At 39.7% G+C, this 19,507-nt stretch overlaps 1 protein-coding gene across 1 annotated transcript in view; it reads left to right on the top strand.

Moving 5' to 3' along the window:
* Positions 1-19,507, top strand: part of LOC139407436 (eyes absent homolog 4-like) — a 192,317-nt gene that overhangs the window by 102,509 nt on the left and 70,301 nt on the right. The window contains exon 10 of the mRNA XM_071151222.1: positions 398-483. Within this exon, the coding sequence (XP_071007323.1) occupies positions 398-483 (86 nt within the window). The remainder of the gene's footprint in view (positions 1-397; positions 484-19,507) is intronic.

Genomic DNA, 19,507 nt, shown 5'->3' with positions numbered 1-19,507 from the left:
TCTCTCTGTCTCTCTCTCTGTCTCTCTCTCTGTCTCTGTCTCTCTCTATCTCTCTGTCTCTGTGTCTCTCTCTCTCTCTCTCTCTCTCTGTCTCTCTGTCTCTGTGTCTCTCTCTCTCTCTCTCTCTCTCTGTCTCTCTGTCTCTCTGTCTCTCTGTCTCTATGTCTCTCTCTCTCTCTCTCTCTCTGTCTCTCTGTCTCTCTCTCTGTCTCTCTCTATCTCTCTGTCTCTCTGTTTCTGTCTCTCTGTCTCTCTGTCTCTCTGTCTCTCTCTCTTTGTCTCTCTCTCTGTCTCTCTCTGTCTCTCTCTCTGTCTCTGTCTCTGTCTCTCTCTGTCTCTCTCTCTGTCTCTGTCTCTGTCTCTGTCTCTGTCTCTCTCTCTCTCCTTCTCTCCCCAGGGTCCAGTTTCACATCATCATCATCTGGTCTGTACTCCAGTAACAACTCTGTGTCCAACCCAGCCAACTACACTGCTCCACAGCAGGTACCTGTGTGTATGCGTGCATGGGTGTGTTTTGGTGTGTGTGTGTGTGTGTGTGTGTGTGTGTGTGTGTGTGTGTGTGTGTGTGTGTGTGTGTTTTTGGTGTGTGTGTATGTATGTAAGCGTCTATAACAAGCATTCTTAAACCTCAACAACAACACAAGTCTATCCCTACTGTGGAACTCTGTCTAGAATCCACACGGTTACTTCTATAACTACCTAAGTGTTTGACTGCTGTGTCAGAGTTCTTGAGCCTGTACTGTCCTTGAGCCTGTACTGTCCTTGAGCCTGTACTGTCCTTGAGCCTGTACTGTCCTTGAGCCTAGAATGACTTGTGTTTGTGTTAGAATGCTCGTAACACAGTGGATCGGGAGAACATGGTTACCCCACCCAAATAAACTCAAATATACCCAATACGATTATTCATTTCAAAAATCTGTTTTGGACAGAATATTTATCTTAGGTTACGTTCCTAATAGCACTATATACCCTATGGGCCTTGGTCAGTAGTAGTGACTATATACCCTATGGGCCTTGGTCAGTAGTAGTGACTATATACCCTATGGGCCTTGGTCAGTAGTAGTGACTATATACCCTATGGGCCTTGGTCAGTAGTAGTGACTATATACCCTATGGGCCTTGGTCAGTAGTAGTGACTATATACCCTATGGGCCTTGGTCAGTAGTAGTGACTATATACCCTATGGGCCTTGGTCAATGGTAGTCAACTATAGTAGTTAAATTTTGCTTTGAAAGTTGATAAACTTCTAACCCCACTTTTGAGAAAATAGCCCTTGAATGTTTTGGTCTCGTTTACACCCTCTTAAGCCTTTAGCCCCACCCATCTCTTTAAGGATTCACATGTGAGGCCATGTGCTAAACAGAATGAGTACTGTAGTGTACTAAACAGAGTGAGTACTGTAGTGTACTAAACAGAGTGAGTACTGTAGTGTACTAGACAGAGTGAGTACTGTAGTGTACATAACAGAGTGAGTACTGTAGTGTACTAAACAGAGTGAGTACTGTAGTGTACTAAACAGAGTGAGTACTGTAGTGTACTAGACATAGTGAGTACTGTAGTGTACTAGACAGAGTGAGTACTGTAGTGTACTTAACAGAGTGAGTACTGTAGTGTACTAAACAGAGTGAGTACTGTAGTGTACTTAACAGAGTGAGTACTGTAGTGTATTAAACAGAGTGAGTACTGTAGTGTACTAAACAGAGTGAGTACTGTAGTGTTTTAACAGAGTGAGTACCGTAGTGTACTTAACAGAGTGAGTACTGTAGTGTACTAAACAGAGTGAGTACTGTAGTGTACTAAACAGAGTGAGTACTGTAGTGTATTAAACAGAGTGAATACTGTAGTGTTTTAACAGAGTGAGTACTGTAGTGTACTAAACAGAGTGAGTACTGTAGTGTACTAAACAGAGTGAGTACTGTAGTGTATAAAACAGAGTGAGTACTGTAGCGTACTAAACAGAGTGAGTACTGTAGTGTACTAGACAGAGTGAGTACTGTAGTGTACTTAACAGAGTGAGTACTGTAGTGTACTAAACAGAGTGAGTACTGTAGTGTACTAAACAGAGTGAGTACTGTAGTGTACTAAACAGAGTGAGTACTGTAGTGTATTAAACAGAGTGAGTACTGTAGTGTTTTAACAGAGTGAGTACTGTAGTGTACTAAACAGAGTGAGTACTGTAGTGTACTAAACAGAGTGAGTACTGTAGTGTATTAAACAGAGTGAGTACTGTAGCGTACTAAACAGAGTGAGTACTGTAGTGTACTTAACAGAGTGAGTACTGTAGTGTACTAAACAGAGTGAGTACTGTAGTGTACTTAATAGAGCGAGTACTGTAGTGTACTAAACAGAGTGAGTACTGTCGTGTACTAAACAGAGTGAGTACTGTAGTGTACTTAACAGAGTGAGTACTGTAGTGTACTAAACAGAGTGAGTACTGTAGTGTAGTAAACAGAGTGAGTACTGTAGCGTACTAAACAGAGTGAGTACTGTAGTGTACTAAACAGAGTGAGTACTGTAGTGTATTAATGCAACCGCTGTGTCAGATTTAAAAAAAGCTTTACCGAAAAAGCACACCATCCAATAATCTGAGTACAGCGCTCAGAGACCAAAACAACCCAAACAGATATCCGCCATGTTGTGGAGTCAACAGAAGTCAGAAATAGCATTATAAATATTAACTTACCTTTGATGATCTTCATCAGAATGCACTCCCAGGGATCCCTGGCATTTGGACCACCAGGCTGCATAACATCAGCAGCCCGGTGGTCCAAAATAGCATAACTGGTGTATATTAACACCAATAAACCCATCCGTTTAAAAATGAATTTAGTAAATGTGTTTTCTGGCAAACCAGGCAACTAAAAGCAACTTTCGAAACAATGTTTTGGTTCGTTTCTAGCTCCTTAGCTAGCTAGCTAAAGTTAAGTTAGCTAGCTAGCTAAAGTTAATTTAGCTGGCTAGCTAAAGTTAAGTTAGCTAGCTAGCTAAAGTTAAGTTAGCTAGCTAGCTAAAGTTAAGTTAGCTAGCTAGCTAAAGTTAAGTTAGCTGGCTAGCTAAAGTTAAGTTAGCTAGCTAGCTAATGTTAAGTTAGCTGGCTAGCTAAAGTTAAGTTAGCTAGCTAGCTAAAGTTAAGTTAGCTAGCTAGCTAAAGTTAAGTTAGCTGGCTAGTTAAAGTTAAGTTAGCTAGCTAGCTAATGTTAAGTTAGCTAGCTGGCTAGCCAGTTCAAATAATGCGCCTTATCATAATGCCCCTTAACTTTAGATAACTTGTCTTCATTATTACAGGAAAATAAACTCACAACAAGTTAATTATGTACAAGTTGATGGAGCGTTAATTACAGAAAATAGCTTCCGGTTCCGAGTTTGATGAAATAAAAACAGGGCTACTACTCAGTCTACCGGAGAATTGTAGAACTTGGAAACTGTCTCGTTGGCCTAACGTTATATCCTGATCTGACTTTGGTGCAGGTCATGTTGTTCTTCACATTACCGTCTCTGGTAAACACACTCTATGTCAAATAAAATCAAGGTTTATTTGTCACATGGACGGGATACAGAAGGTGTAAACGGTACAGTGAAATAGTTACTGGCGTTGTGGAGTTTTTGGTTTAGACATGTGGCTAACTAGCTAGCTAGCGAAACAATGAACCATAATCCCAACTCATGACGTTACTACCCTGTATGAGTCTACAGGTAGCTAAAGCTAACCAACTAGTTTCAGTGTTAGCTAGCTAACATTAGGCTATAACTACCAATGCAAATTACTCAGAGATACAAATCATATTTCTACACATTCCATACACGTAACATTAGCTAGTGAGCCAGCCAGCTAACATTAGCCAGCTAGATAACAGCACTCTTTAATTTGATAATATAATATCTGGAAATCTATCTGGACTCTCTTACCTGTACACATGAATGGATGCTTCTCCCTCTCTGTCATGGTTGCCACGGTTGCCCTTAGGCTGAAGATGTAATCCGGAGACAGGTGTTTTATACAGCATCCTTCTCCGTGTTCTCTTTTCGACTCCCTCCTCATATTTGCAATCAAACGGCTGAGTTTTCTCCGTCTCCTTAGCTTCCTCCGGGCATTCCTCTGATTTCAAAACTCGGTCCTCCAGAAAGTGGAGAGAATTAGCATCGATGTCTTTAAAAGAAAAAGCCACGGTAGCAAGGATGTGTGTGTGTGTGTGTGTGTGTGTGTGTGTGTGTGTGTGTGTGTGTGTGTGTGTGTGTGTGTGTGTGTGTGTGTGTGTGTGTGTGTGTGTGTGTGTGTGGGCTTTATAGTACTTGTTCAGAAAGAAAACGTGACAGCTTTAGTGATCTCTCCTATAAAGACTCCATCTGCACTGAGTCAGTTAAAACACACAAGACTTTGTCTCTATTCCAATTGGCACCCTATACCCTACATAGTGCACTACTTCTGACCAAAGACATTGGGCTAATATGGTGCCATTTGGAACATAGGCTTTAACTGTTAGGAATGTATGAAAGAGAGGAGAAGAAAGGAAAGAGAGGGAATGAGTGAATAAAGAGAACAGAGAAGTGGGGGATGAGAGGGGGAGGAGTAGTAAAACACTCTTCCAGAACCCCATCTGTCTGTCCCTCTCTCTGTCCCTCTGTCCCTCTGTCCCTCTGTCTGTCTCCCTCTCTCTCTGTCTCCCTCTCTCTCTGTATCTCTCTCTCTCTGTCTCCCTCTCTCTGTCTCCCTCTCTCTCTTTGTCTCTCTCTCTCTCTCTCTCTGTCTCTCTCTCTCTGTCTCCCTCTCTCTCTGTATCTCTCTCTCTCTGTCTCCCTCTCTCTGTCTCCCTCTCTCTCTCTCTCTCTCTCTCTCTCTCTCTCTCTCTCTGTCGTGCTCCTTCTCGCCCCCTGTCTTTCTCTCTGTCTCCCCCTCTCTGTCTGTCTATCTGTCTCCCTCTCTCTCTGTATCTCTGTCTCCCCTCTGTCTCTCTGTCCCTCTGATTGTCTCTCTGTCCCACTGTCTGTCTCTCTTTCCCTCTGTCTGTCTCTCTGTCCCTCTGTCTGTCTCTCTGTCCCTTTGTTTTTCTCTCTGTCCCTCTGTTTGTCTTTCTGTCCCTATGTTTGTCTCTCTGTCCCTCTGTTTGTCTCTCTGTCCTTCTGTTTGTCTCTCTGTCCTTCTGTTTGTCTCTCTGTCCCTCTGTTTGTCTCTCTGTCCCTCTGTTTGTCTCTCTGTCCCTCTGTTTGTCTCTCTGTCCCTCTGTTTGTTTCTCTGTCCCTCTGTCAGTCTCTTTCTCTCCATCACTCTCTCAGTGAAAGCAACAATAAGAATAGTAGATATTAAAACAACATGAAGAATAGTAGATATTATAACAACAACAAGAATAGTAGATATTAAAACAACAACAAGAATAGTAGATATTAAAACAACAACAAGAATAGTAGATATTAAAACAACAAGAAGAATATTAGATATTAAAACAACATTAAGAATATCAGATATTAAAACAACAATAAGAATAGCAGATATTAAAACAACAACAAGAATAGTAGATATTAAACAACATGAAGAATAGTAGATATTAAAACAACATGAAGAATAGTAGATATTAAAACAACATGAAGAATAGTAGATATTAAAACAAAAACAAGAATAGTAGATATTAAAACAACAACAAGAATAGTAGATATTAAAACAACATCTTTAAATATAGTAGATATTAAAACAACATTAAGAATATCAGATATTAAAACAACGTTAAGAATAGCAGATATTAAAACAACATCTTTAAGAATAGTAGATATTAAAGCAACAAGAAGAATATTAGATATTAAAACAACATGAAGAATAGCAGATATTAAAACAACATGAAGAATAGTAGATATTAAAACAACAACAAGAATAGTAGATATTAAAACAACATCTTTAAGTATAGTAGATATTAAAACAACATTAAGAATATCAGATATTAAAACAACGTTAAGAATAGCAGATATTAAAACAACTTCTTTAAGAATAGTAGATATTAAAACAACAAGAAGAATATTAGATATTAAAACAACATGAAGAATAGCAGATATTAAAACAACATGAAGAATAGTAGATATTAAAACAACAACAAGAATAGTAGATATTAAAACAACAACAAGAATAGTAGATATTAAAACAACATCTTTAAGAATAGTAGATATTAAAACAACATATTTAAGAATATTAGATATTGAAACAACAAGAAGAATATTAGATATTAAAACAACAAAAAGAATATTAGATATTAAAACAACATCTTTAAGAATATTAGATATTGAAACAACAAGAAGAATATTAGATATTAAAACAACAAGAAGAATATTAGATGTTAAAACAACAAGAAGAATATTAGATATTAAAACAACAATAAGAATAGGAGATATTAAAACATCATCTTTAAGAATCATAGATATTAAAACAACAATAAGAATAGTAGATATTAAAACATCTTTAAGTATAGTAGATATTAAAACAACATGAAGAATAGTAGATATTAAAACCACATGAAGAATAGTAGATATTAAAACAACAACAAGAATAGTAGATATTAAAACAACATGAAGAATAGTAGATATTAAAACAACATGAAGAATAGTAGATATTAAAACAACATGAAGAATAGTAGATATTAAAACAACATGAAGAATAGTAGATATTAAAACAACATGAAGAATAGTAGATATTAAAACAACAACAAGAATAGTAGATATTAAAACAACATGAAGAATAGTAGATATTAAAACAACATGAAGAATAGTAGATATTAAAACAACATGAAGAATAGTAGATATTAAAACAACAACAAGAATAGTAGATATTCAAACAACATGAAGAATAGTAGATATTAAAACAACATGAAGAATAGTAGATATTAAAACAACATGAAGAATAGTAGATATTAAAACAACATGAAGAATAGTAGATATTAAAACAACAACAAGAATAGTAGATATTAAAACAACATGAAGAATAGTAGATATTAAAACAACATGAAGAATAGTAGATATTAAAACAACATGAAGAATAGTAGATATTAAAACAACAACAAGAATAGTAGATATTAAAACAACATGAAGAATAGTAGATATTAAAACAACATGAAGAATAGTAGATATTAAAACAACATGAAGAATAGTAGATATTAAAACAACAACAAGAATAGTAGATATTAAAACAACATGAAGAATAGTAGATATTAAAACAACATGAAGAATAGTAGATATTAAAACAACATGAAGAATAGTAGATATTAAAACAACAACAAGAATAGTAGATATTAAAACAACATGAAGAATAGTAGATATTAAAACAACATGAAGAATAGTAGATATTAAAACAACATGAAGAATAGTAGATATTAAAACAACATGAAGAATAGTAGATATTAAAACAACAAGAAGAATAGTAGATATTAAAACAACAATAAGAATAGTAGATATTAAAACAACAACAAGAATAGTAGATATTAAAACAACATGAAGAATAGTAGATATTAAAACAACATGAAGAATAGTAGATATTAAAACAACATGAAGAATAGTAGATATTAAAACAACAAGAAGAATAGTAGATATTAAAACAACATGAAGAATAGTAGATATAATACTAAAGGGAAGAAATAAAAAAAAATACAGTAATAACAAATCAAATAAATAAATATCCAATACAGATTTTTTTGTGTTTGTGTATTGTTTTCTTTGTTGAGTTGAATTCTCTCCTTTCTCTGCTAGTGTTTTGAAAGCAACGCCAAACTCCACCGATACTCTGATGTTAAGACTGAGATAGGTATATTTAGTTGTGTCATCAAATTTGACCTTTCTAGGTCTATTGGACTATAACCTACTAATGGCTATACTACGTAGTCGTAGGTCTATTAGACTATAACCTACTAATGGCTATACTATGTAGTTGTAGGTCTATTGGACTATAACTTACTAATGGCTATACTACGTAGTTGTAGGTCTATTAGACTATAACCTACAAATGGCTATACTATGTAGTTGTAGGTCTATTAGACTATAACCTACTAATGGCTATACTATGTAGTTGTAGGTCTATTAGACTATAACCTACTAATAGCTATACAATGTAGTTGTAGGTCTATTAGACTATAACCTACTAATGGCTATACTACGTAGTCGTAGGTCAATTAGACTATAACCTACTAATGGCTATACTACGTAGTCGTAGGTCTATTAGACTATAACCTACTAATGGCTATACTATGTAGTTGTAGGTCTATTGGACTATAACCTACTAATGGCTATACTATGAAGTCGTAGGTCTATTGGACTATAACTTACTAATGGCTATACTACGTAGTCGTAGGTCTATTAGACTATAACCTACTAATGGCTATACTATGAAGTCGTAGGTCTATTAGACTATTCTGCAAATTATTGTTGTTTCTTCCTGAACTGACAGACTGACTATCCTCCAGCTGTCCTTTAGCTATCCTCCAGCTGTTCTTCAGCTATCCTTCAGCTATCCTCCAGCTGTCATTCAGCTGTCCTTCAGCTATCCTCCAGCTGTCCTTCAGCTGTCCTTCAGCTGTCCTTCAGCTGTCCTTCAGCTGTCCTTCAGCTATCCTCCAGCTGTCCTTCAGCTGTCCTTCAGCTGTCCTTCAGCTATCCTTCAGCTATCCTCCAGCTGTCCTTCAGCTGTCCTTCAGCTGTCCTTCAGCTGTCCTTCAGCTGTCCTTCAGCTATCCTTCAGCTGTCCTTCAGCTGTCCTTCAGCTATCCTCCAGCTGTCCTTCAGCTGTCCTTCAGCTGTCCTTCAGGTATCCTTCAGCTGTCCTTCAGCTATCCTTCAGCTGTGGAGGTGGAAATCATAGGCATTTAGCAAGACACCCCCAATAAAGGAGTGGTTCTGCAGGTGGGGACCACAGACCACTTCTCAGTTCCTATGCTTCCTGGCTGATGTTTTGGTCACTTTTGAATGCTGGCTCTAGTGGTAGCATGAGACGGAGTCTTCAACCCACACAAGTGGCTCAGGTAGTGCAGCTCATCCAGGATGGCACATCAATGCGAGATATGGCAAGAAGGTTTGCTGTGTCTGTCAGCGTAGTGTCCAGAGCATGGAGGCGCTACCAGGAGACAGGCCAGTACATCAGGAGACGTGGAGGAGGCCGTAGGAGGGTTTGGAGTGGTTTTCCACTTTAATTTTGAGTGTGACTCCAAATCCAGACCTCCATGAGTTGATACATTTGATTTCCACTGATCATTTTTGTGTGATTTTGTTGTCAGCACATTCAACTATGTAAAGAAAAAAGTATTTAATAAGAATATTTCATTCATTCAGATCTAGGATGTGTTATTTTAGTGTTCCCTTTATTTTTTTGAGCAGTGTATATCCACAGTAAAACGAGTCCCATATCGACATAAACTAAAAGGTCGCTCAGCAAGGAAGAAGCCACTGCTTCAAAACCACCATAAAAAAAGCCAGACTACTGGTTTGCAACTGCACATGGGGACAAAGATCGTACTTTTTGGTGAAATGTCCTCTGGTCTGATGAAACAAAAATAGAACTGTTTGGCCATAATGACCATTGTTATGTTTGGAGGAAAAAGGGGGAGGCTTGTAAGCACAGGGATGGCAGCATCATGTTGTGGGAGTACTTTGCTGCAGGAGGGACTGGTGCACTTCACAAAATAGATGGCATCATGAGGCAGGAAAATTATGTGGATATATTGAAGCAACATCTCAAGACATCAGTCAGGAAGTGAAAGCTTGGTCGCAAATGGGTCTTCCAAATGGACAATGACCCCAAGCATACTTCCAAAATTGTGGCAAAATGGCTTAAGGACAACAAAGTCAAGGTATTGGAGTGGCCATCACAAAGCCCTGGCCTCAATCCTATAGAAAATGTGTGGGCAGAACTGAAAAAGCGTGTGCGAGCAAGGAGGCCTACAAACCTGACTCAGTTACACCAGCTCTGTCAGTAGGAATGGGGCAAAATTCACCCAATTTATTGTCGGAAGCTTGTGGAAGTCTACCCAAAATGTTTGACCCAAGTTAAACTATTTAAAGGCAATGCTACCAAATACTAATTGAGTGTATGTAAACTTCTGACCCACTGGGAATGTGATGAATAATAAATCATTCCCTCTACTTGTGAAAAACAGAGTTTAAATGTATTTGCTAAGGTGTATGTAAATGTCCGACTTCAACTGTAGGTCCTGGATGGCAGGAAGCTTGGCCCCAGTGATATACTGGGCCGTACGCACAACCCTCTGTAGCGCCTTATGGTCAGATGCCGAGCAGCTCTCAATGTTGCAGCTGTAGAACTTTTTGAGGATCTGGGGACCCATGCCAAATCTTTTCAGTCTCCTGAGGGGGAAAATTTGTTGTCGTGCTCTTCATAACTGTCTTGGTGTGTTTGGACCATGATAGTTTGTTGGTGATGTGGACACCAAGGAACTTGAAACTCTCGACCCCTCCACTACAGCCCCGTCGATGTTAATGGGCGCCTGTTTGGCCCGCCTTTTCCTGTAGTCCTTGATCATCTCCTTTGTCTTGCTCACGTTGAGGGAGAGGTTGTTGTCCTGGCAACACACTGCCAGGTCTCTGAACTCCTCCCTATAGGCTGTCTCATCGTTGTCGGTGATCAGGCCTACCACTGTTGTGTCTTCAGCAAACTTAATGATGGTTTTGGAGTCGTGTTTGGTCATGCAGTCGTGGGTGAACAGGGAGTACAGGAGGGGACTAATCACGCACCCCAGAGGGGCCCCAGTGTTGAGGATCAGAGTGGCAGACGTGTTGTTGCCTACCCTCACCACCTGGGGGCGGCCCGTCAGGAAGTCCAGGATCCAGTTGCAGAGGGAGGTGTTTAGTCCCAGGGTTCTTAGCTTAGTAATCAGCTTTAAGGGCACTATGGTGTTGAACTCTGAGCTGTAGTCAATGAATAGCATTCTCACATAGGTTTTCCTTTTGTCCAGGTGGGATAGGGCAGTGTGGAGTGCGATTGAGATTGCATCATCTGTGGATCTGTTGGGGCAGTATGCGAATTGGAGTGGGTCTAGGGTATCTGGGAGGATGCTGTTGATGTGAGCCATGACCAGCCTATCAAAGCACTTCATGGCTACCGATGTGAGTGCTATGAGGTGGTAATCATTTAGGCAGGTTACCTTCGCTTCTTTGAGCACAGGGTCTATGGTGGTCTGCTTAAAACATGTAGGTATTACAGACTCAGTCTGGGAAAGGTAGAAAATATCAGTGAAGACACCTGCCAGTTGGTCTGTGCATCCTTTGAGGACACGTCCTGGTAATCCGTCTGGCCCCGTGGCTTTGTGAATGTCGACCTGTTTAAAGATCTTGCCCACATCGGCTACCGAGAGCGTGATCACACAGTCGTCCAGAACAGTTGGTGCTCTCGTGCATGCTTCAGTGTTGCTTGCCTCAAAGTGAACAGAAAAGGCATTTCGCTCGTCAATTAGGCTTGCTTCACTGGGCAGCTCACGGCTGGGATTCCCTTTGTAGTCCGTAATAGTTTTCAAGCCCTTCCACATCTGATGAACGTCAGAGCCAGTGTCGTAGGATTCAATCTTAATCTTGTATTGACGCTTTGCCTGTTTGCCGGTTCGTCTGAGGGCATTGTGGGATTTCTTATAAGCGTCCGGGTTAGTGTCCCGCTCCTTGAAAGTGGCAGCTCTTGCCTTTTGCTCAGTGTGGATGTTGCCTGTAATCCAGGGCTTCTGGTTGGGGGGTGTACGTACGGTCACTGTGGGGACGACGTCGTCGATGCACTTATTGATGAAGCCGATGACTGAGTTGGTATGCTCCTCAATGCCATTTGATGATTGTCGGAACATATTCCAGCCTGTTCTAGCGTAGCATCTGCGTCACTGACCACTTTCTTATTGAGCGAGTCACTGGTACTTCCTGCTTTAGTTTCTGCTTGTAAGCAGGAATCAGGAGGGTAGAATTATGATCAGATTTGCCAAATGGAGGGCCGAGGGAGAGTTTTGTACGTGTCTCTGTGTGTGGAGTACAGGTGGTCTAGAATTTTTTTCAAATCCATTTTCATTGGTCACATACACGTGATTTGCAGATGTAGCAAAATGTTTCTCTCTCTGCCCCTCTCTATCTATCTCTCTATCTCTGTCTCTATCTATCTCTGTCTCTATCTATCTCTGTCTCTATCTATCTCTGTCTCTATCTATCTCTATCTATCTCTGTCTCTATCTATCTCTGTCTCTCTCTATCTATCTCTATCTATCTCTGTCTCTATCTATCTCTGTCTCTATCTATCTCTGTCTCTATCTATCTCTATCTATCTCTGTCTCTATCTATCTCTGTCTCTATCTATCTCTATCTATCTCTGTCTCTATCTATCTCTGTCTCTATCTATCTCTGTCTCTATCTATCTCTATCTATCTCTGTCTCTATCTATCTCTGTCTCTATCTATCTCTATCTATCTCTGTCTCTATCTATCTCTGTCTCTATCTATCTCTCTATCTCTGTCTCTATCTATCTCTGTCTCTATCTATCTCTGTCTCTATCTATCTCTGTCTCTATCTATCTCTCTATCTCTCTCTCTATCTATCTCTGTCTCTATCTATCTCTGTCTCTATCTATCTCTGTCTCTATCTATCTCTATCTATCTCTGTCTCTATCTATCTCTGTCTCTCTCTATCTATCTCTATCTATCTCTGTCTCTATCTATCTCTGTCTCTATCTATCTCTGTCTCTATCTATCTCTATCTATCTCTGTCTCTATCTATCTCTGTCTCTATCTATCTCTCTATCTCTGTCTCTATCTATCTCTGTCTCTATCTATCTCTGTCTCTATCTATCTCTGTCTCTATCTATCTCTCTATCTCTGTCTCTATCTATCTCTGTCTCTATCTATCTCTATCTATCTCTGTCTCTATCTATCTCTGTCTCTCTCTATCTATCTCTGTCTCTATCTATCTCTGTCTCTATCTATCTCTGTCTCTATCTATCTCTGTCTCTATCTATCTCTATCTATCTCTGTCTCTATCTATCTATGTCTCTCTCTATCTATCTCTGTCTCTATCTATCTCTGTCTCTATCTATCTCTGTCTCTATCTATCTATCTGTGTCTCTCTCTATCTATCTCTGTCTCTCTTTTTCTCTCTCTGGTATCTCTGTCTCTATCTCTCCCTCTGTCAGTCTCTCTTTCTCCCAATATCAATCTTTCTCTCTCTCTCTCTCTCTCTCTCTCTGTCTCTCTCTCTCTCTCTCTCACTCTCTCTCTCTCTCCCTCTGTCAGTCTCTCTCTGTCTCTCTCTCTCTCCCCCTGTCAGTCTCTCTCTGTCTCTCTCTCCCTCTGCCATTCTCTCGCTTTACTGGCATGAATGGGTGGTGGCCACTAATGCCAAAGTAATGAATATGAAAAATTACAAAAATGAACAATGTATTTGAGCATCAGTATTAATAAATATCAACAGAGAAAAAAAATGTAGCATGAAATAAAAAAACAATACATAAAAAATAAGCATAGAATTGAGAAATTCAATCTACAGACCAGGAACTACTGTCTCTATAATAACAGACCAGGAACTACTGTCTCTATAATAACAGACCATGAACTACTGTCTCTATTATAACAGACCAGGAACTAATGTCGCTATTATATCAGACCAGGAACTGCTGTCTCTGTAATAACAGACCAGGAACTACTGTCTCTGTAATAACAGACCAGGAACTACTGTCTCTGTAATAACAGACCAGGAACTACTGTCTCTATAATAACAGACCAGGAACTACTGTCTCTATAATAACAGACCAGGAACTGGTGTCTCTATTTTAACAGACCAGGAACTAATGTATCTATTATAAAAGTCCAGGAACTACTGTCGCTATAATAACAGACCAGGAACTACTGTCTCTATAATAACAGACCAGGAACTACTGTCTCTATAATAACAGACCAGGAATTACTGTCTCTATTATAACAGACCAGGAACTACTGTCTCTATAATAACAGACCAGGAACTACTGTCTCTGTTATAACAGACCAGGAACTACTGTCTCCATTAAACAGACCAGGAACTACTGTCTCTATTATAACAGACCAGGAACTACTGTCTCTATTATAACAGACCAGGAACTACTGTCTCTATTATAACAGACCAGGAACTACTGTCTCTGTTAAAACAGACCAGGAACTACTGTCTCTATTATAACAGACCAGGAACTACTGTCTATATTATAACAGATCAGGAACTACTGTCTCTATTATAACAGACCAGGAACCACTGTCTCTATTATAACAGACCAGGAAATACTGTCTCTATTATATCAGACCAGGACCCACTGTCTATTATAACAGAACAGGAACTACTGTCTCTAATATAACAGACCAGGAACTACTGTCTCTATTATAACAGACCAGGAACTACTGCCTCTATAATAACAGACCAGAAACTACTGTCTCTATTATAACAGACTAGGAACTAATGTCTCTATTATAACAGACCAGGAACTACTGTCTCTATCATAACAGACCAGGAATTACTGTCTCTATTATAACAGACCAGGAACTACTGTCTCTATTATAACAGCCCAGGAACTACTGTCTCTATAATAACAGACCAGGAATTACTGTCTCTGTAATAACAGACCAGGAACTAGTCTCTATAACAACAGACCAGGAACTACTGTCTCTATAATAACAGACCAGGAACTAATGTATCTATTATAACAGACCAGGAACTACTGTCTCTATTATTACAGACCAGGAACTACTGTCTCTATTATAACAGACCAGGAACTACTGTCTCTATTATAACAGATCAGGAACTACTGTCTCTATTATTACAGACCAGGAACTAATGTCTCTGTTTTAACAGACCAGGAACTAATGTCTCTATTATAACAGACCAGGAACTACTGACTCTATTATAACAGACCAGGAACTACCGTCTCTATTATAACAGACCAGGAACTAATGTCTTTATTATAACAGACCAGGAACTACTGTCTCTATTATAACAGACCAGGAACTACTGTCTCTATTATAACAGACCAGGAACCACTGTCTCTATTATAACAGACCAGGAACTACTGTCTCTGTTATAACAGACCAGGAACTACTGTCTCTCTTGTACCCCTGCACATTGACTCAGTACTGGTACCCAGTGTATATAGCCAAGTTATCACTGACTCAGTACTGGTACCCTGTGTCTATAGCCTAGTTATCATTGACTCAGTACTGGTACCCTGTGTACATAGCCTAGTTATCATTGACTCTGTACTGGTACCCAGTGTATATAGCCAAGTTATCACTGACTCAGTACTGGTACCCTGTGTATATAGCCAAGTTATCACTGACTCAGTACTGTACCCTGTGTATATAGCCAAGTTATCACTGACTCAGTACTGGTACCCTGTGTATATAGCCATGTTATCATTGACTCAGTACTGGTACCCTGTGTATATAGCCAAGTTATCACTGACTCAGTACTGGTACCCTGTGTATATAGCCAAGTTATCATTGACTCAGTACTGGTACCCTGTGTATATAGCCAAGTTATCACTGACTCAGTACTGGTACCCTGTGTATATAGCCAAGTTATCACTGACTCAGTACTGGTACCCTGTGTATATAGCCAAGTTATCATTGACTCAGTACTGGTACCCAGTGTATATAGCCTAGTTATCATTACTCAGTACTAGTACCCTGTGTATATAGCCATGTTATCATGGACCCAGTACTGGTACCCAGTGTATATAGCCATGTTATCATGGACCCAGTACTGGTACCCTGTGTATATAGCCATGTTATCATTGACCCAGTACTAGTACCCTGTGTATATAACCATGTTATCATTACTCAGTACTGGTACCCAGTGTATATAGCCTAGTTATCATTACTCAGTACTAGTACCCTGTGTATATAGCCATGTTATCATGGACCCAGTACTGGTACCCAGTGTATATAGCCATGTTATCATTACTCAGTACTAGTACCCTGTGTATATAGCCATGTTATCATGGACCCAGTACTGGTACCCAGTGTATATAGCCATGTTATCATTACTCAGTACTAGTACCCTGTGTATATAGCCATGTTATCATGGACCCAGTACTGTTACCCAGTGTATATAGCCTAGTTATCATTACTCAGTACTAGTACCCTGTGTATATAGCCATGTTATCTTTACTCAGTACTAGTACCCTGTGTATATAGCCATGTTATCATGGACCCAGTACTGGTACCCAGTGTATATAGCCATGTTATCATGGACCCAGTACTAGTACCCTGTGTATATAGCCATGTTATCATGGACCCAGTACTGGTACCCAGTGTATATAGCCTAGTTATCATTACTCAGTACTAGTACCCTGTGTATATAGCCATGTTATCATTACTCAGTACTAGTACCCTGTGTATATAGCCATGTTATCACTGACTCAGTACTGGTACCCAGTGTATATAGCCTAGTTATCATTACTCAGTACTAGTACCCTGTCTATATAGCCATGTTATCAAGGACCCAGTACTGGTACCCAGTGTATATAGCCATGTTATCATGGACCCAGTACTGGTACCCTGTGTATATAGCCTAGTTATCATTACTCAGTACTAGTACCCTGTGTACATAGCCATGTTATCATGGACCCAGTACTGGTACCCAGTGTATATAACCAAGTTATCATTACTCAGTACTAGTACCCTGTGTATATAGCCATGTTATCATGGACCCAGTACTGGTACCCTGTGTATATAGCCATGTTATCATGGACCCAGTACTGGTACCCAGTGTATATAGCCTAGTTATCACTGACTCAGTACTGGTACCCAGTGTATATAACCAAGTTATCATTACTCAGTACTAGTACCCTGTGTATATAGCCTAGTTATCATTACTCAGTACTAGTACCCTGTGTATATAGCCATGTTATCATGGACCCAGTACTGGTACCCAGTGTATATAGCCTAGTTATCATTACTCAGTACTGGTACCCTGTGTATATAGCCATGTTATCATGGACCCAGTACTGGTACCCAGTGTATATAGCCTAGTTATCATTACTCAGTACTGGTACCCAGTGTATATAGCCTAGTTATCATTACTCAGTACTAGTACCCTGTGTATATAGCCATGTTATCATGGACCCAGTACTGGTACCCTGTGTATATAGCCATGTTATCATGGACCCAGTACTGGTACCCAGTGTATATAGCCATGTTATCATTACTCAGTACTAGTACCCTGTGTATATAGACTAGTTATCATGGACCCAGTACTGGTACCCAGTGTATATAGCCTAGTTATCATTACTCAGTACTAGTACCCTGTGTATATAACCATGTTATCACTGACTCTGTACTGGTACCCAGTGTATATAGCCTAGTTATCATTACTCAGTACTAGTACCCTGTGTATATAGCCATGTTATCATGGACCCAGTACTAGTACCCTGTGTATATAGCCATGTTATCATGGACCCAGTACTAGTACCCTGTGTATATAGCCATGTTATCATGGACCCAGTACTAGTACTCTGTGTATATAGCCATGTTATCATGGACCCAGTACTGTTACCCAGTGTATATAGCCTAGTTATCATTACTCAGTACTGGTACCCAGTGTATATAGCCTAGTTATCATTACTCAGTACTAGTACCCTGTGTATATAGCCATGTTATCATGGACCCAGTACTGGTACCCTGTGTATATAGCCATGTTATCATGGACCCAGTACTGGTACCCAGTGTATATAGCCTAGTTATCATTACTCAGTACTAGTACCCTGTGTATATAGACTAGTTATAATGGACCCAGTACTGGTATCCAGTGTATATAGCCTAGTTATCATTACTCAGTACTAGTACCCTGTGTATATAGCCATGTTATCATGGACGCAGTACTGGTACCCAGTGTATATAGCCATGTTATCATGGACCCAGTACTAGTACCCTGTGTATATTGCCATGTTATCATGGACCCAGTACTGGTACCCAGTGTATATAGCCATGTTATCATGGACCCAGTACTGGTACCCAGTGTATATAGCCTAGTTATCATTACTCAGTACTAGTACCCTGTGTATATAGCCATGTTATCATGGACCCAGTACTGGTACCCTGTGTATATAGCCTAGTTATCATTACTCAGTACTAGTACCCTATGTATATAGCCATGTTATCATGGACCCAGTACTGGTAACCAGTGTATATAGCCATGTTATCATGGACCCAGTACTGGTACCCTGTGTATATAGCCATGTTATCATGGACCCAGTACTGGTACCCTGTGTATATAGCCTAGTTATCATTACTCAGTACTAGTACCCTGTGTATATAGCCATGTTATCATGGACCCAGTACTGGTAACCAGTGTATATAGCCATGTTATCATGGACCCAGTACTGGTACCCAGTGTATATAGCCATGTTATCATGGACCCAGTCCTAGTACCCTGTGTATATAGCCATGTTATCATGGACCCAGTACTGGTAACCAGTGTATATAGCCATGTTATCATGGACCCAGTACTGGTACCCTGTGTATATAGCCATGTTATCATGGACCCAGTACTGGTAACCAGTGTATATAGCCATGTTATCATGGACCCAGTACTGGTACCCTGTGTATATAGCCATGTTATCATGGACCCAGTACTAGTACCCTGTGTATATAGCCATGTTATCATGGACCCAGTACTAGTACCCTGTGTATATAGCCATGTTATCATGGACCCAGTACTGGTACCCTGTGTATATAGCCATGTTATCATGGACCCAGTACTAGTACCCTGTGTATATAGCCATGTTATCATGGACCCAGTACTAGTACCCTGTTTATATAGCCATGTTATCATGGACCCAGTACTGGTACCCTGTGTATATAGCCTAGTTATCATTACTCAGTACTAGTACCCTGTGTATATAGCCATGTTATCATGGACCCAGTACTGGTAACCAGTGTATATAGCCATGTTATCATGGACCCAGTACTGGTAACCAGTGTATATAGCCATGTTATCATGGACCCAGTACTAGTACCCTGTGTATATAGCCATGTTATCATGGACCCAGTACTGGTACCCTGTGTATATAGCCATGTTATCATGGACCCAGTACTGGTACCCTGTGTATATAGCCATGTTATCATGGACCCAGTACTGGTAACCAGTGTATATAGCCATGTTATCATGGACCCAGTACTGGTAACCAGTGTATATAGCCATGTTATCATGGACCCAGTACTGGTACCCTGTGTATATAGCCATGTTATCATGGACCCAGTCCTAGTACCCTGTGTATATAGCCATGTTATCATGGACCCAGTACTGGTACCCTGTGTATATAGCCATGTTATCATGGACCCAGTACTGGTAACCAGTGTATATAGCCATGTTATCATGGACCCAGTACTGGTACCCTGTGTATATAGCCATGTTATCATGGACCCAGTACTAGTACCCTGTGTATATAGCCATGTTATCATCGACCCAGTACTAGTACCCTGTGTATATAGCCATGTTATCATGGACCCAGTACTGGTACCCTGTGTATATAGCCATGTTATCATGGACCCAG

The sequence above is a fragment of the Oncorhynchus clarkii genome, chromosome 4, assembly GCF_045791955.1.
Source record: "Oncorhynchus clarkii lewisi isolate Uvic-CL-2024 chromosome 4, UVic_Ocla_1.0, whole genome shotgun sequence".
In the NCBI taxonomy this organism is placed as follows: domain Eukaryota; kingdom Metazoa; phylum Chordata; class Actinopteri; order Salmoniformes; family Salmonidae; genus Oncorhynchus; species Oncorhynchus clarkii.
The sequence above is the reverse complement of the archived record's forward strand: the minus strand, read 5'-3'. Positions and strand labels throughout refer to the sequence as shown.